The 24178-nt window shown below is 37.4% G+C and overlaps 1 protein-coding gene across 2 annotated transcripts in view; it reads right to left on the reverse strand.

The window, feature by feature from the left end:
* Positions 1-24178, reverse strand: part of LOC112464688 (beta-1,4-N-acetylgalactosaminyltransferase bre-4-like) — a 74088-nt gene that overhangs the window by 7408 nt on the left and 42502 nt on the right. For both annotated transcript variants that reach the window (XM_025031827.1, XM_025031828.1), the window contains 2 exons: positions 7648-7916; positions 6763-6999 (listed from right to left, as the gene is read on the reverse strand). In XM_025031827.1, the coding sequence (XP_024887595.1) occupies positions 6763-6999; positions 7648-7916 (506 nt within the window). The remainder of the gene's footprint in view (positions 1-6762; positions 7000-7647; positions 7917-24178) is intronic.

Here is a 24178-nt window from a genome sequence, read left to right on the forward strand (position 1 = left end):
TATCCAATAATGAAATTCCATTGGTTGCTATTATCTTTCATTCCCATCAATTTATCGTCATTTAATCCCGTAATTATTAATGTAACGCATGAGAACGTGTTGCGGCGTGAGGAAGTGCGGCGAGATGGTGGCGAACGGACGATTAAATGTTTATCAACATCTTTCGCCCGCGATGCTGATAAAATTAAGATCGTATCCGAGTCGTCCCCGACAGACACCGCTCTCAACTAGCGACGAACTTGATTCATTTCCATATATCCGTTTTCGCAGAGGAACGCCGCTTATTTATTCATCCGAAAGAATTGTGTCTGCAATATCAAGTTATGCGCTGCCACGTTTGTTCGCAGAACGGAGAAAAGGACGCGCGCCGTCATCGCGGGCGTCTATCTGTATCTCCGGCTGTAGGTAGGTATACGTCCGTATACATTTAAATTCCCGGAATATTCCACGTTGTTCTCCTCGCGTCCGACGTGTTTCAGCTTTCGTTACTTCCATCGCTGGTAAAGTAATTTCTCACAATTTTTTGCAACAGCACACTGAAACTGCGTGCGCGATATTTCTCACATGAATTCGCGTTTTGATCCGAACCGAAGGCGTCACTCGATGAAATTATTACAATGTGCGAAATAACGAAATAATTTTATAGAAACCATCACTTATCATAGTCAATCATGAAAAATCGTTTCTAATAGAGTACAGTAAAAGAGTGCAACAAAAATTGCAATTTCCTGCGTGAATTCAAGAGATTTCACTATAATGACATCTCACAGTCGTCTCGCAGTCTGTCTTTTCCCATCATCTCGCCAACACGAGAAAAAACTCGATCGCGTTTTTCATCGTAATAATCGAGCTTATGGACGGAGATACGGCGGATTTCCTCGATATCGATGACCGGACGATCGTCGTTAATGATTGTATATACAGTTACGATAATAAGAGTGCGGATGCAGGCCGGTGCTTCCGACAGTTCTATCTAGCGCGTTATTAATATGCGGATTTCTGTATCGCGAGAGTGCCCGAAGCCGCGGCGACTGGCGACAGGTGCGACTAATTGTCCGCGAGAGAGTTGCCCGCCTCGATAATCTTGCCCCTCTTCCGGTAGTAGACATTCACGGAGGAACGTTCGCTGCTCTTCCGCACTTCTGTTTCACGAAACTAATATCAGACGACGACTGAAATTGTGAATATTATATCCAGGCGGTGTATATTTAAATCCGCGTCCATTTAAATCTACTATCTGATCTAGACATATTTATTCAAAGTTAATATTTACATAATTTATACAAAATGACAAATTGCTGAAACTATAAAAATAGCTGTTTATTTTGTAATAAATGGATGAATGTATACATGTCCATTCCCATTTAATATTCATTTCAATATATCCAGGTAATATCGATCTATAGATGTAAAATTAAGTATTATTCAGACAATTTCTACACTACGTCAACATTTATTGCTATCCCTATAAATAATTATCCTCCTCTATATTATGAAAAGAACGAACGAGTATTTTATTATCTGTATTTGTTACCTGTATTTTCCTGTCAAATTTAGTTTTCGAGGAAAAATTCAATCGTAAAACGGGAAGGATATGAAATATCGAGAAAACTCGCGAGATTAGCGCCACTCTCGAGATGGAAACTCTCCTCTCCGACATATCCCCGAGCTCTTATCCCGTATCGAGAAATTGATTTTGTTCGGGCCAGAAGGAAGTACGCCATGAATCTAATTTCCTGATCCGCGGCGCGGCACAGTTGATCGGCTGGGCTTACTGCAAATGAAGTCGCGACTTCGCTGCCGATCCCCTCCCGTCGTTGATTCGATAAATATTCAGCGCGGCACTAATTATGCAAAAGTGAAGTATTCGGTGGGCTGACTCCGCTTTAATCCCAAACCGAGGCATAGTTCTAGAAAACAGAGACAGAGACAGAGGGATAGAGAGAGCACTCGGAATTTGAATTTCAAAATTGCGGCCGAGCGCGACCGTGTCCGAGCCATTTGGGACAATTAAAGTCGCGTTAATTTGTAAGTGCGCGCACACACCACGCGCGTCACACGCGTACACTCACACGCACATACGCATCGTTTTATATTCGATATGTTTCCGGTCCGCGCAAATAAATTTATTGTAAAGTATGATATAAAATTTATTCACTTTATTCACCCTTCATGAAAATATCGCGTGCGAAAGCAATTTCTACAATTTCGAGTATATATATATGTATATATATACTATTAGGAAATTATATTTTTTATTCTATCAAATGTATATTTCAGTATAAGATTGATAATCTCGATATATGTATATTGAATTTATATTTCTTTTTTTTACGTATTATTTTTGCATCCTACAATTTTCCCGAAGCAAATACAGAAGGATTCCTCGTCGTCGTAGATTATTTCAATCGGATCGCTATTATGCCGTATTATATTTATATTTCTGCATCACGTAAACTTTACTTTATTTTATCGATTTTTAGTTAACGCGCAGGTGCATCGTCTTCTTGACGAACGACTGGTTGGATTAAGCCTCTCTAAGCTCAACTTGACGATAAATGGCCGTGACTTTGCACGTACGTGCGATCGTAACGGTATATCCATGCCGCATGGCGGATATGCGGGCTGCGTTCGCGATAATCATGACCTATCGTTCGGTTCATTCTTTTTTGATGCCATTACGTGATTACACCTTCGAAAGACATCACGTAAACCAATATAGATCGACGGTGTAATTCCGCAAGACATTATTACAATGGTAAGTTTTATCTAGCACTTGTTGCAAAAAAAGATTACACTGGCTAAAAAATTTAAAAAATTACACTAATAAACTTAAATTCATATTTTTTATTATGGTACTTCAGCATAATGGCTCAATAAATTCTTACGCAACGTTCTCAGTAAATTTGAGATAATTAGACTTAAAATACTACATCTGCATCTACGTGATGTAAATGTTACTTCTGGAAGGAAGAGAGAGTGGGTAATAGCGCCTTATACCATCTTTTACTGCTATTTTTACACTAAATATGCTATGTACTTTTTCGTTATCAACAAAATTTGCTGCGTTTGCATATCTCTCTTCCGCCCAAAAGAATCCTTTAATTGCGACAACCATATCGCGATACAACAGGGTGAATTTTTTAATTTTAATTGGGCATGAGTTTTTTGTTGGAATTTTACGTGCAGCTTTTGTTGCATATACGAATAACCGTGACTCGTGGTGTTCTCGAGTACAATGCATTGCGGGAATCACGGGGAAAATGTTAGTTAGACCCTCAGGCTTGCAGCAGGATTAGATAGCACTTAAGCCTGACTTACACGGGCTTTTCGAGAGTAGTCTGACAGTGAGTAACAGTTCGGCGCATTTTCTAAGGAATCGCGCGCAACGCAACGGGCGAGAATAAATCGTTGCTGTTTCGCCGTAATTAATCGCGCCGGCGCCAGTGAAATATTGTCTTCGTTAAATTATCACGAGAATTCATTGCCCGGCGATCTGCCGTAAATTAACGTCATTACGACATAATAGCGATCCGATTGAAATAATTCTACGACGACGACGAGGAATATCCTTCTTTATTTGCTTCGGGAAAATTGCAGGAGGGTGGTAATCGCATATTGTATAATCCTTATTAAATTATCACGAGAGGATTCATTTATCGGCAATTTGTAGTAAATTAACGTAAATTGGGCCGTAATAGCAATCAACTTTAAATGCTTCTGCAGTAAAAGCTATACAATTTTTTTCACGATCTTTGAATACAATCTTCATTAAATTATTTCGAAAATTGGTTCTCGACTTGTCGAAAATTAATAATAAATAAAGATTCTTAAATACTTCTATAATAAAAATGTTTTTCATTTTTTTTAATTTAGAGAAAATATTACGAGGAATTAAAGTTACAGGAAAATAAATGATTATTCTGTTACATTAATATTACCTTACATTAATTATTATTCAATATAAATTATTTAACGTATATTTGCCATATTTTTCTTCATGAATATCGATGCGATAATGTATTTTCATTCAATGCTTTTCACCACAAAACGTGCGACCGCGTTGAAAAATTGCGAAACAACTACTGTCTCTCTTTCTTTTTTGTATATTCATTTGCATACCGAGCGGAGAAACGCGAATAAAATCCGATTTGGGATTCCATCAGGAATTCCACACTCGAAACTTTCCAGCGGAAACCATATTAAATTGCACCGACATTTTCGAGAGACGTTCTGAATGTATGATAAAATGGACGCGCGCCGGAAGTAATATTGCTCAGTTAAACCGATTTGAGATCGTTGTTTGAAGTGGCAAACGAAGATATCAAACGTAGAAACGATATGTGAATTTTAAATACGATTTTTAAATTCTCCCCGCTCAATGTGAATAAGAACTTAGGATATTTCAAAACATATTCCTTCTCCAATTTCAATTTAATATCAGCAAAGATGATATTACTTTCATTCAAATTAACGTTAATTGTACGCCGCTTTTCCCAGAAGAATTGTTCGTATTTGAGCTTTCTGCCGATACATACATACGCGATAGAGATTCGCGAAATACGCAACGTGGTAAAATCAAATTCAATGACGAATCGGATATATTATCTAGCGACAAATTTGTTTCACATTGTTACGAAACTTCCTTCGCATGTAATTTCATTGTGCCATCATATACACAGACCGGAAGTGTACAGAAGCGCTGCGTGGAATAACAAGAGAATTAATCACAGTCATATTTTGACGTCTCGCATACGCGGTAAGTAAACAAACTTAGTCGAGCAATTTTAATGAAGATAAATTGTGCGAGCCTGCTCTCGCAGCCCTTCAATAGCCGAGATAAATCGCATTTTCTTGGGTGACTGAATAGAATGATAGATTCTGCATCCCGGCCGAAGAAAATGCTACTATCTGCCCGTAAGATAATTTTCTTTGCATTTCTCTTACCTACTCAAAACTCTGATATCTCTGATATCAACCAACAAGTTGCTTAGAAACAAACCGAACAGATTTTGCTTTTGTATAATATTTTCAAGAATTATCTGAAATTAAGCATGTATTTATAATTTGTTAATTAAATCTTCTATCAGAATAAATCACTTTTACTTCGTCAGTCAAATAATAAGCAACAATGGAAAGGGATGAAAGATGGGGAAGATAAACGTTACGAGTATCATCTCCAATTCATGAATGAAAGGTCTTTAAAGCATGATATATATTATAGAATTTTTCTTCCCCCAATTATAATTATATCTAATTATAAATATAATAAATATCTCTGCAAATCAATAAATATAATAATGTTAAATACAGAGAAAATATATTTAACGAATTATTTGTATTTGAGTAATATAGAAGATTTATTAATCAACTCTACTGGCCATTATAATCGCTAAGACAATACGACCACGATTTCGATTATCGTCAAGACGCTCTTTTAACCAATATAAAATTGATGTAATCTTTGATACAATTTATATTGGGCGTCATTTATATTGGGCAATTTATATTTATAATTGGAGGAAGAAGAATTCTGGAATATATATCACGCTTTAAAGACTTCTTTCATTCATGAATTGGAGATAATACTCGTAACGTTTATCTTCCCCATCTTTCATCCCTTTTCCATGTTACTGCGGTATAGCGATCTGTAATCATCAACCGACTTCGCAGAGCGTCGTAAAAGCAGCTCATAACATAATTCATAACCTGGTGATTAAGGTTTAAGAAATATGTAATTATACGATGCAAAACCGATGTCGGAGCGACCTGAGAAAAGACGCTTTTGCGAAACCGTATCTTCGCATATGGCCGTCATTAAATAAACTGACAGAAATAACTACACCCGCGCGAGAGAATTATATTATGAATTCTAAAGGTTTTTAAAAAAATTTCATTAAAATTTAAGCGGCGCGGGCGCCGCGCCGTGTCGGTGAAATTATCTCGCGTCGTTTCTCTCGAGAGGTCCATGCGTTGGCACGGTCGGTCGATTACTCGAGTCGTAGAAGGGTCGAGTCGGTGAAAGAGCGAGAGATATAAGAGGACGTACACAAATTTAATTAAAAATTAAGTCGGAGAGCTTAGAGGCTACGACGGAAACTTTGTAACGGCCTCTTTCGTATATACGAACGTCTCCCGACTCTTGCTCTCTCCGCCCGGCATTTTCCTCTCGGTAGGAGGATCTCCGCTCGGGGCAGGGGGGGGACAAGCAGGAAAATACGGGAGCAAGAGGAACGTCCGCTAGACAGCAATAAATCGTAGCAAAGTATCGGCTTACACGCACCAGCGAGGAGAAGAGGCTCGCGGAAGATCGTACGTTTATATTCCGCTCTACGGAAACAAACCGTGTGCTCCGACGGATGTTATCGAAACACCGGAATGCACACGTCAGTCGCATATATTCGGGATGGCTCAGGGTGAATAAGAATTTACGATTCCCGACATATACCGAAATATCGTTCAGCCAGCGACTTGAAGCTATATATATATATAATCCCTTCTTTTTAACAAAAATTATTATCATCTTTATGATAGTTTAATTTTAATTGTTTTTGAAAATTATATCGACGTTCACCACGAAACCCATCAATTTCGGTATTATATTTAATTAAATTAATCATCAACCGCATCAACGTGTAAAGATTAATATCGGGTTATTTGTCGAGATCAGTTTCGCAAAGGGATCAAAGTGTTCTCCAAGATTTTCGCGAAACAAACATGCGACCGGTCAATTTAATTGCGACGCACACGAGTCTCGCTTACCTTCCTGCTCGATCACGAAGATCTGATAATCGATCTGCTGTCGCAGCAGGATCGGATGCAGGTTGTAGAGGAGGGTCTGCAGATGCTGCGGTCTATCGCGAAATGGAATGATTATGGCGACGCGATGCCTGGCGACGCAGTCTGCGGGCCGACCTGTGCCGCCCGCCTTCACCTCCACGAATGACTTCTCCATTTCGGACAACAGTGGCGGTGACTTACTAACGACCACCGGTCCAACTGCGAACAGAATAGATGGCCGATGAAATGATAAATTAAAGAGGCGGGAGTAATTCGAGAAACGCGACGGAAGAAAATATTACCAATAAATTTATCGTATTTGTTGTTTCTATAAATAAGAACGCAAACGTCACAATTTCTAATATAGATATCGAGCGATTATTAATAAATTGTCTATTAGAGAATTCGGTTGGACGCACCAGTGCGCACTCAGTGTATATTAAAGCCGTTGTACACGAATCAACGTATATATATGTATAAAATGAATGGTTAATATAAACGGGTTAAATCACAAAATCCTCATCTTTATTGTACTATTTGGTAAAATATGTATTGGGCATTTCAGTCAAATCAATCAAAATATTTGCATTTTACTTTAAATATTATAAATTAAATCAGTGTACAACGGCTTGTGCGCACCGAGTGCGCACTAGTGAGTCCAATCGAATTCGCTATATGTATATCTCTATTTGTAATATTTGCATATTAATTTGTTTACCACGATATTTTTCATTCCCGAATTCAAGCGTGGTAAAACCGTAAAACAAAGTTTCAAGGCAATTTCGCGATACGCGGGTTGTAATTTTGCTTTTAAAAAATCCTCCCTACTGATTACAGGTCAATATCTCCGCCAATTTTTTCACTTACCCAAATTCGGTGGGATAAGGGGACACCGTGGCATCGTTGCGTTGCTAGTCGCATTTGCCACCGGAAGCTCTCGCGTGGTTCCACTGCCGGCGACCAGGTTTCTGACCGGCACCGTCTCGGATTTGGACGCGTTCGTGAGGCCCTTGGCCAATATTGTGAGTAGCGTCGTCGAGGATACATTGCCACCCGCGGCTAAACTCGGTACGATGGTAGGTTGACCGTATATGATCAAACCGCGCGGGTGGGTTCTGTACGAGCGATCCGCGTATCTGTAATACAAGAAAAGAAGAAATAAGAAATACTAGCATGCGTGTGAACACGTTAAAAATTACATTAAAGAGATGCAACAAAAAGCAGGCATTTGGCCTGATCGATGATGACATTTCAAGGAAAAGTGGTTGTGCAGATTATCGCGGTGCTATTTTGTAAGTACATTGCAGTGATAATATTTGCATGATGATAGATGTCACAGCTTTGCTTCCTCTCGCGCGCGTCTTTCGCGTTTAATCTGATATATTAATCGTAAAACCGTATTAATGCTATAGCTGGCGATCGATTTACATTAGCGATTCCAAAGTTAATGTCGAGCTCGGGAGTATATCGCTTCCTGCGTAACACGTACGCATCCAATTATTATCTATTGATTGCACATCGCAGCAACTACACGCAGCTATTACAAGGCTGACTGTGCAACGCCTCCGTAATTGAGAGAGCGATTAGAAGACCGTTCGACCGTCTAATCGCGACAGAGATTTGTGCTTCGAGGAACAGAATTTCTAACTCAATTATCAAGTATACAGCAATAGTGTCATTTACATTCAAATTGCTTGCAAAACGAATTACATTTATTTCCGAGGAGACCGCAGGGTATATGAATGCTTTTAGTTGTGCTTCTTCTGATCTTGGAAAGAATTTCCCTTTAAGGACGATCCTTCGACTATCTTCAATTTCATTATTTACAAGACTAATAAATAATAAAGTATATTTCATTAATTTGTACGTAAATAATATCGTAGAAACAAATTAATTTATTCAATGTATAATAGAAGAAAAAAATTACATAATTTTTTCGGTAAATTCATAATTAAATATCGCTGAAGTAAAAAAATAAAAGCTTTGATTTAATCTATGTTAAATAAATTACTTCACGTACATGAATGTAAATATTTCTGAAAATTCTCGTTAAATATGAAAAACAAATATTCACTTGTTAACAAAAACTAAATGGGGAATGCTTAATAATCATTTTGGATACATAATTTATGCGTTCATGATTACAAAATTTTTAATAAAATCCTGATTCCACCGCAAAATTTGAGTTAAATCTTTGATTAAAATCAGTAGAGACTTATAAAGAAAAAAAAATATTTGCTCAGTAAAAACTAGGTAAAATAACCACAGTTAAAATAATCTGAGAACTGCTGACAAAGCCGAATTCGATAAAGTTAATACCATTAGAGTTGTATTAAATAGTGGAAAGTCAGGAAAAGGATCCTGTGATACATCCTGTGTAACGACTCGATCGAAGAATCTCCGAGAATTAAACCGGATGCCGATCCATCCGGCGGCGTTTCCCTTGCTCATCTCGCAAAAATTTCCCGACCTCTCGATATAGAGACTTCCTAGGAAATTTGATGTAATGGCACGGCCTCGAACTTTAAAAGCGATTTTCTCATGCCGCGAGCGTTTACTGCACCTTTGTATCAATATTTTTCCTTAATTCTAGATCTAGGATGAGGCTATGTATCTTTTAACTCAATTGCAACAGCAGTTTGCTTGAATGCTAAACGCCCTAAAAAAAAGAAAAAAATAGAATTCGAAATTTCACATTATTGTGTATCATGAAGTTTGTTAATAAAATTATAAACTCGAAACCAACTAGAAATCTAGAATTTTGAAGACAAATTTTTCTAGTAATTCTATGCTTGAAGAAACTCGACATTGTTACGTAATCATGAATTTACCATCTTTTAAAATTTTTTTCATTCGTAAATTATTCTTTCCAAGATATTTCATTTTCTCTCGTTTTCACGTTTCTCCAAGAAGGCGGGCTAATTTTTTCAGGAAATTGCCTCAATTCTTTTACGGCGACCCTTAAAATCGAAAATCGAACCTCGACATGAAACATGACAAGTTTCCCGAACCACGTTTGCGTTCTAATTCACTTAAGGTTTACGAGCAAAGTACGCGGCAAGAAATTACGACGAAACTTGATCCACGCAAGACGACATCTCCTCTCGGTTGCCTCCTGATGCGCTTCGTTCGTCCCTCTACCTCTCCTCTCGCAACGAGAGAGCGTCAGCGAATTTCCCGAGTTTACGAGCCGGTCCGCTTGCAGTTGCAATTTCCGGGACTGCCGCCGGCCACCGCTGCGACTGCAATCCGCAATCTAACGTCCCTCCCTTCCTCTTTCACGTGCAACGGATAGGTTGCTACGTGCAAAATCACGAGGCAGCGCGCTCACAGTGTTCCTAGTGTCTGTGACAAAGGCCCGCGATAAGCTAAATAGGGAAATCAAGCGCGCGACACCGTGGTTTTAGTGCATTAAAGCTCGGGATACCATTCGCCGCTATATGTGACGTCACGGTGTCGAAGGAAGGAAATTACGTGAAATGAAATTTAAGAGAGACCAAATTTTCTCTTTGCAATAAACTCTGGATATATATCTGAAATGAAATGAAATTCAAGAGAGGCCAAATTTTCTTTTTGCAATAAACCCTGGATGCATATTGAAATTTTGCAGCTGTCGGAATTTTCAGTCTAACAGAATTTATCTAAAAAATTGCGCAATTTTAAAAAGCGTTCTTAGTCGTGCTTACTTTTATGTAATAATATAACAATAATTAATAAAGCGTAAAAGATACATCGTGCATTAGACACATATATATTGGAATCAAAATAAAGTGATCGAAGCGGAATAAAATACGAATAAAATAACGCGAAATATAATTACATCGCGGTCACTTTGGTTTTGTACAGTTAATTGTAATTTCATGTCCGAAAGGGCAAAAATTAAATCATATTTATGTGATAATAGTCTATAGGTCAATTTCAACTGATCGATGACTTGGTAAATGACAGTTGTTGACGTTTTCGTTATCGCGTCGTTTGCTTCGCATCACCTATTTTCTGCATTATTTTCGCCGTGGCGTAACTTCAAATGTTGAGCGAGCAAAGTTTAGACTGCGGTTCGCTTGCGGAACGATTACATATATATGTTTATTAACTTTAGCAATACAGCCAGAAAGTGGACTTGGTTTACATCAATCCTTAATCACTCATACTTGCATTCAATCCACGCATACACAAATATCCAAAATCCTATTATAAATTATACCATTATATCTTATTGCACTATCTTCTATCCTCACAGCCTATCTCACAGCCTAATGACATTCTATATCTATCTTCTTTTTCTTTCGCATTCCTTTCCCTAACGACTTTCAACAATACCTTCGCTTTGGTGGTGTCCAATTTATCATTCCAAAGTTTTTCCAACCTTTCTTTACTATCCTTTCCTAATACTGTAAACCATTCCTTTGTCTTAACGCAATCTTCAACATAGTGGTTCATATTATCTTTGCCTTCATTACAAAAAATACACATTTGTTTCTCTTCATCTAGCCAATATCTGTTACCTGATTCTAAGTTCCCGCATCTTAAATTTAACAACGCTCTGATACTATCCCCGAGACCCTGCCTGTCTAAATTATCCAACTTTAAGTAACTTGGGCCTTCCAAATCTATACTTAGCTCCTTATATTTCTTATTATACCTTGCCTCTAAAATCCTGTTTCCCTCTAATTGCCTCTGTACATCCTCATCCCTCTTCCGCATTTCTTTACCTAAATTTCTCCCCTCCCTTCTCAAGGCTTCCACCGCCACAACACTCCAACCGTTCCTATTAAAATATTTCTCTCTTTCCTTACCGTACCTATCGTTCCAATCATTACTTTCTTTCTCCAGCCAACACTTTTTAATCCACCTTTCCTCATTTGTTTCCCTGACCTTATCCTCAAATTTCATAGCCCTAATTCCCCATCCTATCCTTAATTTGCTCAACCCTAGTTCTCTAGACATTATATATCTCGGCGTGCAAAACTTTAATTTGAAAACCCATCTAGCGTAATCCAACAATATCTTTTCTAAATTTTTCTTTTCTTCCCAGCCCCATAATTCCACCCCATATGAAATCACGCTCCTAACTAAATATCTAAATAACATCCCTCTTCTAATAAAATCATTCCTACAAATTCTTTCTCCTAGCCCCCACGTCCTGTTAGCCGCTATCCTGCCTTTCCTACACAACTCTTTAATATGCTCTGTATATTTACCATTCCTATTAAATACAAACCCTAGATATTTAAACGTCTTGACTTCTTCGATTTCTTTATTCTCCCATTTCCATTTTTCTACCTTTTCCCTACCTTTCTTATTGAACACCACCATCTTAGTTTTATCCGTACATAAAGTCATTTTTCTTTTCCTAAAAAATCTCCTAATTGTATCCATCATATCTAGCATCGCATCCCTATTCTTTGCTAAAAATACCATATCGTCTGCATACTCTAACGACCACACTCTTACATCTCTTAATTGCACGCCGCCTATGTTTCTTACTTCTAATGCTTTCCTAATCTCCGCAATATACAGGTTAAATAGAAGCGGGCTCAGAACACAGCCCTGCCTAACTCCTTTTGTTATAAAAAATTCCTTCGTTACGCCTTTCTTTGTTCTAATCGCTACCTTTGTGATCTCGTAAATCCTTTCTAACTTTCCTATAAGCTCTTCTTCTATTCCCATTTCCCTAAGAATCTTCCAGAGTTGTCTTCTCTCAACGTTGTCAAAAGCTGCCTTCAGGTCCACGAAGAGTGCATAAACTTTGCCTTTCCTACCCTTCCTTTCTTCCTTCTGAGTTAGATGATCCAGCACAAAAATATTGTCTATAGTTGATCTACCACGTCTAAAACCGGCTTGGCTTTCTGGTAGCAAACCTTTCTGCTCGACAGATTCCTCTAACCTTCCTCTGATAATTTCAGCATATATTTTGTAAGCCGAGCATAAAAGAGAAATACCTCTATAATTCCCTACTATGTTTTCGTCCCCTCTTTTATGCAGCGGGACTATGATCGAGGTCCTCCAGTCCTTTGGTAAGATTCCTTCCTTCCAGACCTGATTTAGAACCTCTATTAGACCTTTCCTAACTGCCCTGCCTCCATACAGCCAAGCTTCAAGCGGTATACCATCCACACCTACAGCCTTGTTTTTCTTCAATTTTCTCACCGCCTTAGCTATTTCTTCTTCCTCCAACTGTGAACCTATTAAAACAGGTCTTTCTTCTTCAGTTCCCATGCTATTATTTCCTACCTTGTCTTCCGCCATATCTTCTGTACCTCCGAGAAGCTCCTTAAAATACTTCATCCATTCTGCACCCTCAATTTTATTTTCCTTCCACACCTTTTTCTTTCTTTTCCTATTAATGAATTTCCAGACCTCTGCTCCTTGCCTTAGGGTCTTCAATTCCTCTTCTTCTTTGATTCTTTTCTCCTTCCTCTTCTGTTCAAACATCGCTTTCATATTACTTCTTTCCTCCAAATACCTTCCTCTTCCTACCTTTCCTTTTCTCCATTTCATGTACATCCTCTTCACTTCTCTTTTCTTCCTAGTGCAGTTTCTGTCCCACCAGTCCTTATAACCAATCTTCCTCTTTCTAATTATTATTTCCTTCCTTATCATAGACTCTTGAATTATCTTCTTAAGTTTGTTCCACTTCTCTTCAATTGACAATTCCTGATAATCATCCTCCCAGATAGCCTCCTCAGTTTTCTCTTTATAGCTTTCAATAGCCTCCCTATCCCAACATATTTTCCATCTTGCCTCTTCATTCCTACCTTCCTCATCTTCTCTCTGTACCTTTTGATTCTTACCTAACGCCCTATCACTTACATCTAACATCGCGACTAAAGGCATGTGATCTGAGTCCACCCTCGCATCTATTCTAAATTCCTTAATTCTATCATGCATTTCTTCGCAAACAATCATATAATCTATTACGGAGCTACCCCTAGCACCTATAAATGTAAATTCACCTTCCCAATCACCTTTTGTTGTACCATTCAGCAAGTACCATCCCTTATTTTGAACCCATTCTACTAAGTTCCTGCCTCCATTACCTATTAATGAATCCTTACTTTTCCTCTCCCACCCTCCCTCCTCTTCCTCCCCGCCACCTAATTCTCCTGTTCTGATGTTAAAATCTCCTCCTATAATCACAAATTCTCTATCTACTTTTTCTACCCACCGATCTAACGTCTCCTCCATCTTGTTCCAACCCTCCCTATTATATACTGATATGATATTTGTTATTTCACCTTCCTCAAGTATTTCTGACAAAACTAAACCTTCCTCTTCCTTCTTGATCAACTCTAATCCTTCCTTCCCCCATCCCTTCCTTTTACCTAAAATAAAACCTCCCTTTGCCCTTCCTTTCTTATTGACCCTAATAGCATTACTACACATCCAAATATGCGTATCCGGTAATCTTACTTTGATTGTCTCCCAACTAACAGAATCAATCCATGTTTCACTCAAACTTATGAAATCAAAATCTGTAATATAATCCCAAAAATCGCTATCCTTGTTAATTATTCCTGCCACATTCCAAAATAGGATTTTCCTACCTCTTATCGTCGTTTCACTGACCTTCTCCTCCTTCCTAATTTCATCCCTTCCTTTCCTTTTATCCTCCCTTATTCTTATCTCTACCACCTTCTGGCTCACTTCGCTAAATTTTCTTTTGCTCTCCCCTCATCCCTTCCTGCCGCTAGACTACCCCCACTACCGTCACTATCTTCCAAATTCCTCGATACCTCCTCCCACGATTTCCACACTCCATTTATTCTCACTCTCGCATAACCTGCCTTAACATCTACCCCATTACTTTTCTGTACCTTAACCCACCTATAAATTTCTTCCTGTACCTTCCTTTCCTCCCAGGTTAAATCATTTTCAATGAATATATTTCCACCCTTTAGTTTGTACTTATTCCTCATCACTTCTTTCTTGTCCTCCTCCTCCAGTTTAACTACGGTAACCGTGCCACTTTTCTTCACATTTATTACTTTACATCTTACACCTAATTTATCTCTTAAAAAATTCTGCGCCCATTCCTTCCAGTCTCTTTCTTGTTCTAAATTTATCCCTCTAATTACCACATTATTCCTTCTATCTTCCTTTTCTTTATCTTTCATCCATCTCTTAAGCTTGCCTACCTCTATGTCACTTAGCCCACCTTCGCTTACTAGGGATCTCGCATAGCTACTTCCCCCTCTGCTCCTTCTAGAAAATCTGCTCTCGCTAACACTTCTCTGACTTTGACTTTCGCTTTCGCTACCGATATCTGTCTCACCTTTCTCGCATCGCTCTAACCTATTTTCCAATTCAAACAATTTATTTTCAATTCCCTTTATTCTTTCCTCGTTTTTTCTTTCCTTACCTTTTATTTCCTCTACGTATTGTGCGAAACTTTCCTTTATCTCCTCAAATTTACCTACCTCCTTGGATATCTGTTCCCTCATTTCCTTCATTTCATCTCTCAATATACCTAAATCACGTTTCATCTCCACTTCATCTCTAAATGACACTGATTTGCCTATCTCAAGTTTACGTTGTTTGCTATCCGCTTTGCTGTCGGTCTTGCTCCTACCTACCTTACCCGCCCTACCGCTGCTACCGCTATTACCGGTATCGCCCGCGCTTCCCGCGCTCGTCGGGATACGCGACGCCATAACCTAACGGCTACCGCTCGCTTTTCCCGGCCAAAATACGTATGAAAACGACTACCCCTAGGTCCGCCTCCACTCGCCCTTATTCAGAGCCCTCCAAACCACCTATCCACTACTCTACGCTCACTTTCGCTATTCTCTATCTTCTCACAATTCGCTTTATCACACCGCACAATCCTTCCATACATCCACTCACTAACACGCCATCTAACCAAGTCTCCGCGGAACGATTACATGAAAGCCGACGAAGTTACGGGCCGCAATGTTGATCGGTTTTCATGAGAAGGCATCTCGCGATAAGAGCCAATGCGAAAGTTGCGGCAAGGCAGGTGTGTGCAGGTGGATTCTATTTGCATGCTACGTTCTCTCAGCGCCGTTACGCCAACGGCGAGCCTGTTTACGAAGATTTTTGAAGCCGAGATAGAATCACCTCCGCAATCTCGCGTGACGAGAAAATTTACAATCTAATAGAACTTGGTGCGAAACAGAGCAGACTGCATCAGAATCAGTGAATAATCATTTAAAAAGAAGATTAATCAGAGAATTATGCAAAGTAAAAATTGTGTAAGTAACAATATATATATTGCAAGTATAATAATTTGCATTATAAAAAAAATTTTTGTATCTAGAAATTTTAGGAAAAAAAGGTTAAATCTCTCTTAAATAAAGATGTTATTTTTGAAATAACGGTCATAAAAAATAAGATGTCAAAGAACTTTTTTTATAAAGATTTATATGTAGACTATTTAATATTCGATCATGTTTTCTCCTTTAATCACAACCAATAATTATGTTATACAAATTTCAGACATATATCGAGTTCGTAACGATTACATAACTCAGATATGCCTCTATCTCAGCTGCGAAATAGTTTCGATGCCTCGTGATATTTCGGGAAGGTGGAGAGAACGCCGGTGGTATCGAGCGTCGTCTTGAATTTAATTAAATCCACCCAGTACTGCCTTGCACATCCGTTTGGATCGGACGGGCTAGAGGCGCACATCCTAGAGAAACGAGCAAGAGCGACTAATGATTCAGTTGATTGCGAGACTTAAAGAGAACTCGACGACGATGAAACTCGCGTCGACGACAGACAATCCGACGGCGGACGATCAAACGAACGAGTGGCTTGAACCGCGTGCCAAAATTCGAAATGCGTGTTCAATCTTGGGATTAATTTCTCCCTGAAACGTAATAATTATTCTAAAAGGAGGTGTGTATAAATCAGCGATTCGCAAGTTAAATGGATTTAAGAAAATCCAAAAAAGGTTCTACTATTAAACGTATTGATATATATTAAATAATAGAATATAACATAAAAACGTCTATACTCCATGTCTAACGAGAGATCGTGGTTGATCAAACATAAATAACGATAAGGCACAGAGCCGCAACAAGGTGTTCGCGTTAAATTATTTTTATTTTTAATAGTGTTGGACAATAAAAATTAGAATAATGTAGCAGTAACTGACAAATAGATACATTTAGGTAAACTTTGATTATTTATTAGTGTCTATTAATTCGACAAAAAGCAAAATAAGAGCATTTAAAATGACAATTTTGTCAAAATGACGATTAAGACGATTGTGAGATATGAAACTAAAATAATATATATAATACATTAAATATAAAATGTAAGAAAATAAAAACATAAAAAATGTAAAAATTAAAAGACAATAATAGTAGACACATTTATCAGTGCATTATAATGTCCATTAATGTATCTATTCGTAAATTCGAAGAAAATAATCATAATTATTTATAACGTATACATATATATTGATAAGATTCAACATAAGAATCGTAGTTGGGACTAAGCTGAGAACAGGATAAGAATGGGACATGTCGCGAAAGTATTCTCTTTGTGCATGTGCAGTCATAAGGAAGTCTCGATCCGCGAGAATTCGGCGGAATTCCCGCCACGTTCGGAACGGCATAAATCTGACATGACTCATCCCGGCCGTCGATACGGGATCGGCCGCGTGCACCATCTGGCACAGAAATACTTTGCCGGCTATGCAGCAACCCCGAATCGGAATCCACGGAAATCTTTCCCCTCGGCTATAGAGCGGCGCGGAAGATATCCTCGCAATGAAGCGGGCACGCGGAAAACGGCTCGGAAAACTCGGCGAAACTCGCCGGTACGTAAAGATATATTTCTCAATATACGTGACAGGGGTTTTTAAAAGTCGCGACACACGTTCAACGCGATTGGTTATCACTATACGATAAAATGGTGAGGAAACTACGGGTATTATTCGAATATTGAATGCTTTCATCTAAGGATAAACAGAAAACTTATGTAAATATCGTAAACGAAATTCCTCGAATTATTAATTATATTTGTTGTGTATTACAATTCAGTAAAATCCTAATTAAAATCAATGAGAATAATTTATTTGAATATTTTATTTAATAATTACATGTAAGTGAAATTTATTTATTCGTGGTTTTAAATTGACACATATTATTATTAACCAATTAATTATTATTAGATAATTATTTAGTTCCAATCTCAACTGCATTTTTATTACATAATAAAAGTTAAAAATCGTGAATCTTATAAAATCTTTAATGGCGAAGTTAAGGAGATTACTAGGACAGGTGGTGATTTCCCATCGAACTTTCTTCAGGGATAAATCGCTGATCGTCTGTCAAGGGACGCTTACGGTTGACAAAATATCCGATAACGACGGCATCTTGTCTTCGATAAAATCCATCTCTCGTATCGGACAAAGTTTTCCGTGCCACTTTTATCTCGGTTTCGATAATTTCAATTTTTTCGAATTTAGGCGGATATATATCCAAGACGGAACGCGAAGAGTTTTGATGATGATGGTTCTTTAACGTCGACGCGACACGCCAGCTCACGCTTTCCGGAAGAAGCAACGGAAAAGGAAGGAAGGAAGGAAGGAATGACGGACTCGAGAGTCCTCGAGGGGACGCCGTCGTCAAAGCGCGAGGAAACTCAACATCGATCGGCAATGTCGCGCACGGAAATGTCCGTTAAAAGTTTGACAGGACTCTCTACCCGGAGTCTCGCCGCAAAGTGGAGTTTCAGATGGCAGACAGGGGTGCAGCAATAGAGTGAAAAAGAAAACAATGCTTCTGAACGTGCCGAGTTAAGATTTAAATGTGTACCCCGACTTTTTGCGCATCATAATTTATTCCTTTAATTTTCAAAATTACAACAATAAAGATATATACATAGTATTAAAAATATTTTTATTTCTAAAAATCTATTGTATAAATATGTTGCTTCTAGGGTAAAAAAAGTGCTGGATGTATCTTGAGTTTAGGTGAAAATAGAGTATTACTCGCGAAAAAAGAAAGAAAAGGATTTATTGATCCTGTCGGGCTTCGATGGCGACGGGTCAACGTTCGAGACATGATCAAACAAGTAATTTGCGGCGTAACAGGGTTAATAGAACATAAAAGAACGCAGGATTCTTAGTAAAGAAAAAGGGGTTGAATAGAGAAAAATCTTTATTTCGAAGATATCGAATTAGATCTTCTGCAGATGAATGAATCATTCCTTAATTCGAGTCTTTCTGTCGCTCTAACTAATTAAATTATAGTTGAATTAATTTTACATATAACTAAACTAAAATATCAATCTCTCTTTTCTTCTCTTTATTATTTACAACCTCGAAATGTAATCTATGTAAATTTTTTTTTTTTTATTAATATAAAGCTAGACTTTGGCTCTAACTCTGATATAGAAAGTTCTATCAATAAAAAGAACGGTGACAAGCATGCCGGTACAAATGTTAATATAAGCATTGCAGTTTTAATTTCAATTCGCGCGTGACACGATTCGAAAATTCACGTCTCGGAGGAAAGTCACGTAGAGGAGGCATGTCTGATCCGATATCTGATATTCTCTGATGGCGATATAACATAGACGATCAAGACAGCTAAATCCGACGGCGTGACGGGACTGCACGCTCGCATAACTCGGTGAGGAATTTACCAGGGAATATTCTTGACTTCCGATAGCTCTCCGGAGCATTCGTCCGATGGGACAGCGTGACATAAGGATGTACTAATGTCCAGAATAATCGTCCCTTCGTTTAAAAATTAAAAATCGATTTCGATAGAGAAGCGAAATGATGATCCCGAAATGATCAAAGAATAATGAAGATGGATGATTTGACGTCAGAAGCTTTGTATAATTCACGGGCGTAGCCAATCTATAGGCGAACATAAACACTTCGCTAATAATTTATAATACTCCAATGTTCGAGCTGACTGGAATGACGAGACGTGCAGCATTTACATTGTTGAATTATTCGAAGCAGCGGTGCTCAAATTCGCAAAGCATATTTGCATTAAATATGAAACGTTTCGAAAGTAAGCAAGATCTTGTAATCAGGAAACTTCGGAAGAACCTTCATCAGAAAACAAGAGAGAAAATCAATCCCATTGAAAATATCCTTCAACTCAATTTTCTGATAAGCCGCAAATGATTAAAATATCCATTAAAGATATAAGAAAGTTATACACCATAAACTTTTTGTCGAGAAAAAGTAGATTTATAAAAAAAAATACATCAAAAATATCATAAAAGCACTTTATATTATATTTTTAGTTGGCTACAAATTATTATGTAATAGAATCTAAATGTTATTATTTAATACAATCGCTATACATTTTACAGTTATTATATTTCGGAAATCACAAAATTCTTTCCTAATAAATAGAAATTCTTTTGCAAAGAAAAAAAGTAATAATATTTAAAATTTAAATAAATTTTGAATAAACGAATCTCTAACAAAGAATCGAACACATAAAAATCTGTTTTGTTAAATATAAACGCTCCAATTTAAATACGAGAACCTCTGATGAAACGTTTCACTATGGACCATTAACATGATCCGATAAGACAAATCGCATCGGGCGGTGGCATCACGTAATGATACAGCCCGCTAATGCGACACGACACCGGAACAATGTCTAGCAACTTGATTTGTAGCAACGATCGTGACGGTGTCCCACGTTCGATCGCGTGTGTTCACAATCGCGATCCAATCTATAATTTATCGCGGCTATACGTATCGCCAATACGCGTCGCGTCGCGAAATAAACGAGTCAATCACGGCTCGGCATTCCAATCTTGCGATGCACACCGGAGAATCTAGAAGATCCCAGTTCCATTTCTCTTCGCTAATTCGCGATCATCATGAAAATGTATTTCAATTTTTCTGAATTATATTCAGCTGTATAAGAGATTCTCGTAGCTTCTAAAAAAAGAACGACGTTTCTTCATCTTCTTTTATTTAAAAAATAAAAAGAGCGAAAAACTTTATGATAAAATATAATCGATATATAATTATACGTGTATATACATAATGAGACGTCGCAAAATAACTCATGCTCGTAAATTGTGCTATTATTCGATATTATTAATTACAAATGGAAATTGGAAATTGCACTACAGCTTTGGTTAATAGGGTTGAAATCGTCAAACCCCCTTTTCCTCTTCGGTTCACCACTTTAATTACCGTCAATGTTATCGATAGCGTAAAAATTACGCGATTAGCGCAAAGAGATAATAATCGGCGAAAATGTCACGCGTTATTATTATTACTTACCATTTAGTGGCAGTTGCACACAAACCATCGCGTATAATACAATATAATTACAATCCGATGCAACTGGGGGAGTTACAACAAAGGGTGACAAATTATCGTGGCCAGAGCTAGGACAAAATTTTAAACTAATATCCCAGCTCTTGCGCATTGTGTGTAGAATGTAATCATAATGTTACCAGAAGTACCATCGTCAGTTCGCGTTAATTAAATGCAATTTTCAACCATAATGTACGACGAATGTTTAAAACTGTCCAACGCTGTTTCATTGCGCATCATTTCACGATGTGTAAAAAGATATATTTATATCTGTCTTAAATTTATGATCTTATTAATTGAACATAAACTGTAATAATTTCTTAACCGATCTAGATTTTCCTTTTATATATAATGAATTATTTGTTATATTTTAATAAAATAATATCAGGTCGAGAGAGTTTAATATTTCTGCAAATAGGTGTTATATTTTCGTTAAGATCGATTCCAAAGCTCCAAACACGGAGGTTTTATATACAAAAGCAATTATAATTTGCATTAATAAACAAACTACACAAGCAACGTAAATATCAATTAGATGTAACTACAAGTTGTTAAACATCGTTTCCGGACAACTCGCACAATATGCATATTTTTTTTCGTAATTCGTCTTTCTTTAGCGTAAAATATTAAAGTTACATATAAAGGTAATAATGTTAAACTATCCGCGCTCTCTTGGTGCACCGCGATGTACACCGTACAAAGTCATCAACATCATGCGAGAGCAGCGAGAGAGTAAAAAGTGCGTTTTCCTTTTGAAAACCATGCAGCTTCAGTCTTGATCTGCTAAAAGGTTGCGTTACGCCCGCGGAACGTGAGCTAAAGCCACCTGCGCATTTTCTCGCCACACGTTCGTTGGCGTGCCGTTTTGTAATAATAACAGCACCAGTCGCTGCAACACGTACGAAAGCAAGACGCGCCTTTCATTACGCTCGCTGCAGCGCGCGCCAAAAGCGCCTAATTGCTGAGATTAGAAACGACAGCAAAAGGAAGTCACGAGAAGACGTCACACGAAATTCCTCGGCATTTTTCAACTCCTCGTGGCAACAACTTCGGGTGGATATTTATTATTCCTCGGAAAGCATAAATATTTTGATACCAGGCCGAGAAACGTGTGTCATTCTTAATTTAAATAATAATTTTTGTAAATAAATTCGTAGACACAAATATATATCTTTGTAATTATAAAATCTTGAGATTCGTAGGGGATTAAGAAAAATTCACAAAATAAACTTTTTCACTGCGACATTAAGATTGTACTTTAGCTCTGAAGAAATCCCAAAATTCCCCGAAATTTTAATTTTCTTCTTTGAAATTTAGCTTAAAATTTTGCGAGATTTCGTTTACGAAATCACTATCGAATTTCAACTTCTTCGCGCGCATTCGATTGATGCCGTCTATGGCGTCGCGAGAGACCAATTATTTCCCATTACGAAGGCTCCGTAAATCGCGCGTGTACCGGCACCCTCGTTAAGCAGCCGCTTTGCCTCGTTACATAGCCAGATAATGAGATTTCCTGTATATCTGTCATGAGCTTCAAAGGGATAAGAACTGATCCTAAGCTATACATTTATTGAAACATGTGCGACATACAAAATGTTGTATGAGGTAAGGATTTATATAAAGCATGGATACATCAATGTTTCCAAGCATGATAATTCATGCTTGGAAACATTAATGTATTCATGCTTTATATATCATTAAAAAAAAAACTCGTATCGAGCAATCGTATAAGAGTTTAAAATTTAATGATTAATAATTTTGCTGTAAAGAAAGCTAAAAACATTTTCGAGAAAGGGTGATAAAACAGTGACGATATTTTTAACTTAAAATAAATATCATTTTCCTTCGAATACTCGTAATTTCGATTAAATTCAATAATATCCTTTTTTTTCGACAGAATAAGTTTTTTGTAGCGAGTTTACACATTTCAGTAACTTTATCGAGATCGGAGCGATTGAGACCGTAGGTGATAGCAGTGAATTATTAATGGTGGTTTCAAGAGAGAAAGGGGAGAAGGCCACGGATAATTTTGCAGCGAGCCGAATGTGATTACGCGGTTCGTTACACGTATCTGGCATCAATGTTACTTAACGCGGTTCGCTGCACACGCTCAAAGTATTCATCGTAACGCTGAAAATCACATTACAGTTAGCTCTGTATAATAATAATAATAAACAATGTATCATGTATACGGATGAAAAACATTTTAAAATTCAATCATAATTCGCATTTTGCATCCATCCTTCAATTATTGGTTGGCTAAACAATTCGGGCGGCAGGGGATTATTACATTAGTGAACAATTCAACGATTAAATTTCGCCGCGGATAAATGAAGCCGGTTGAACATAACGAGAGAGTGCATTCGATCCACTCTTTTATCTGGCCGCTTTGGAAGCGTGTATTTTCGTTTCACATCATTATTCAATTTTATTCGAAACGTTATCCTCCCAACCCATTATGAAAAACGCTGCATAATTATCGAGGCACTGAAAAATGCAACACACGTAAAGCTCCTCTTAAAAAGAATTAATTTTCAAGCTTTACCTTTTCTATAAATCATAAATTATTCCTATAATGCTTCCTTTTAATTTTGAACATTTTATACTTTGAGAAAATGATTAATAATTGTACATACTGTTCAAGCGAGAGCTACATGATAATAAAACTATACGGCTGCATAAAATTAATGATCGTGTAACCAAATTAAGTGTATTAATCTTTTTATAGCTTACATAAAACAAGAACTGATAAATTGAAGCAATTATTTCGGCCAATAATGGAAGTTGTAACAAATTTATAATCGATATTAAATGGACGTAATTTAAATTGAATTAATTATACACGTTGCCATCTTATAAAGTCCATATCATTATATCGTTCTACTTTAATAAATAACATATACTAATTATTCATTTTAATAGCGTTTTATTTATATCCGTCATATTCATCGTTAATAATATTTTAATAGCTTTTAACTACACGTTAACTTCACTTTACCAATACTGCAAGTCACGAATATGAAGAAAAAGAATTTGCTCAGAGATGAATTGAGCTAACAGCTTTCCGTACAATTATTCAGGAACAATCCGTCTAAAATCGTTAGCAATGCAACAGTA

The sequence above is a fragment of the Temnothorax curvispinosus genome, unplaced genomic scaffold (genome assembly GCF_003070985.1).
Source record: "Temnothorax curvispinosus isolate PA1 unplaced genomic scaffold, ASM307098v1 QBEX01014453.1, whole genome shotgun sequence".
Lineage (NCBI taxonomy): Eukaryota > Metazoa > Arthropoda > Insecta > Hymenoptera > Formicidae > Temnothorax > Temnothorax curvispinosus.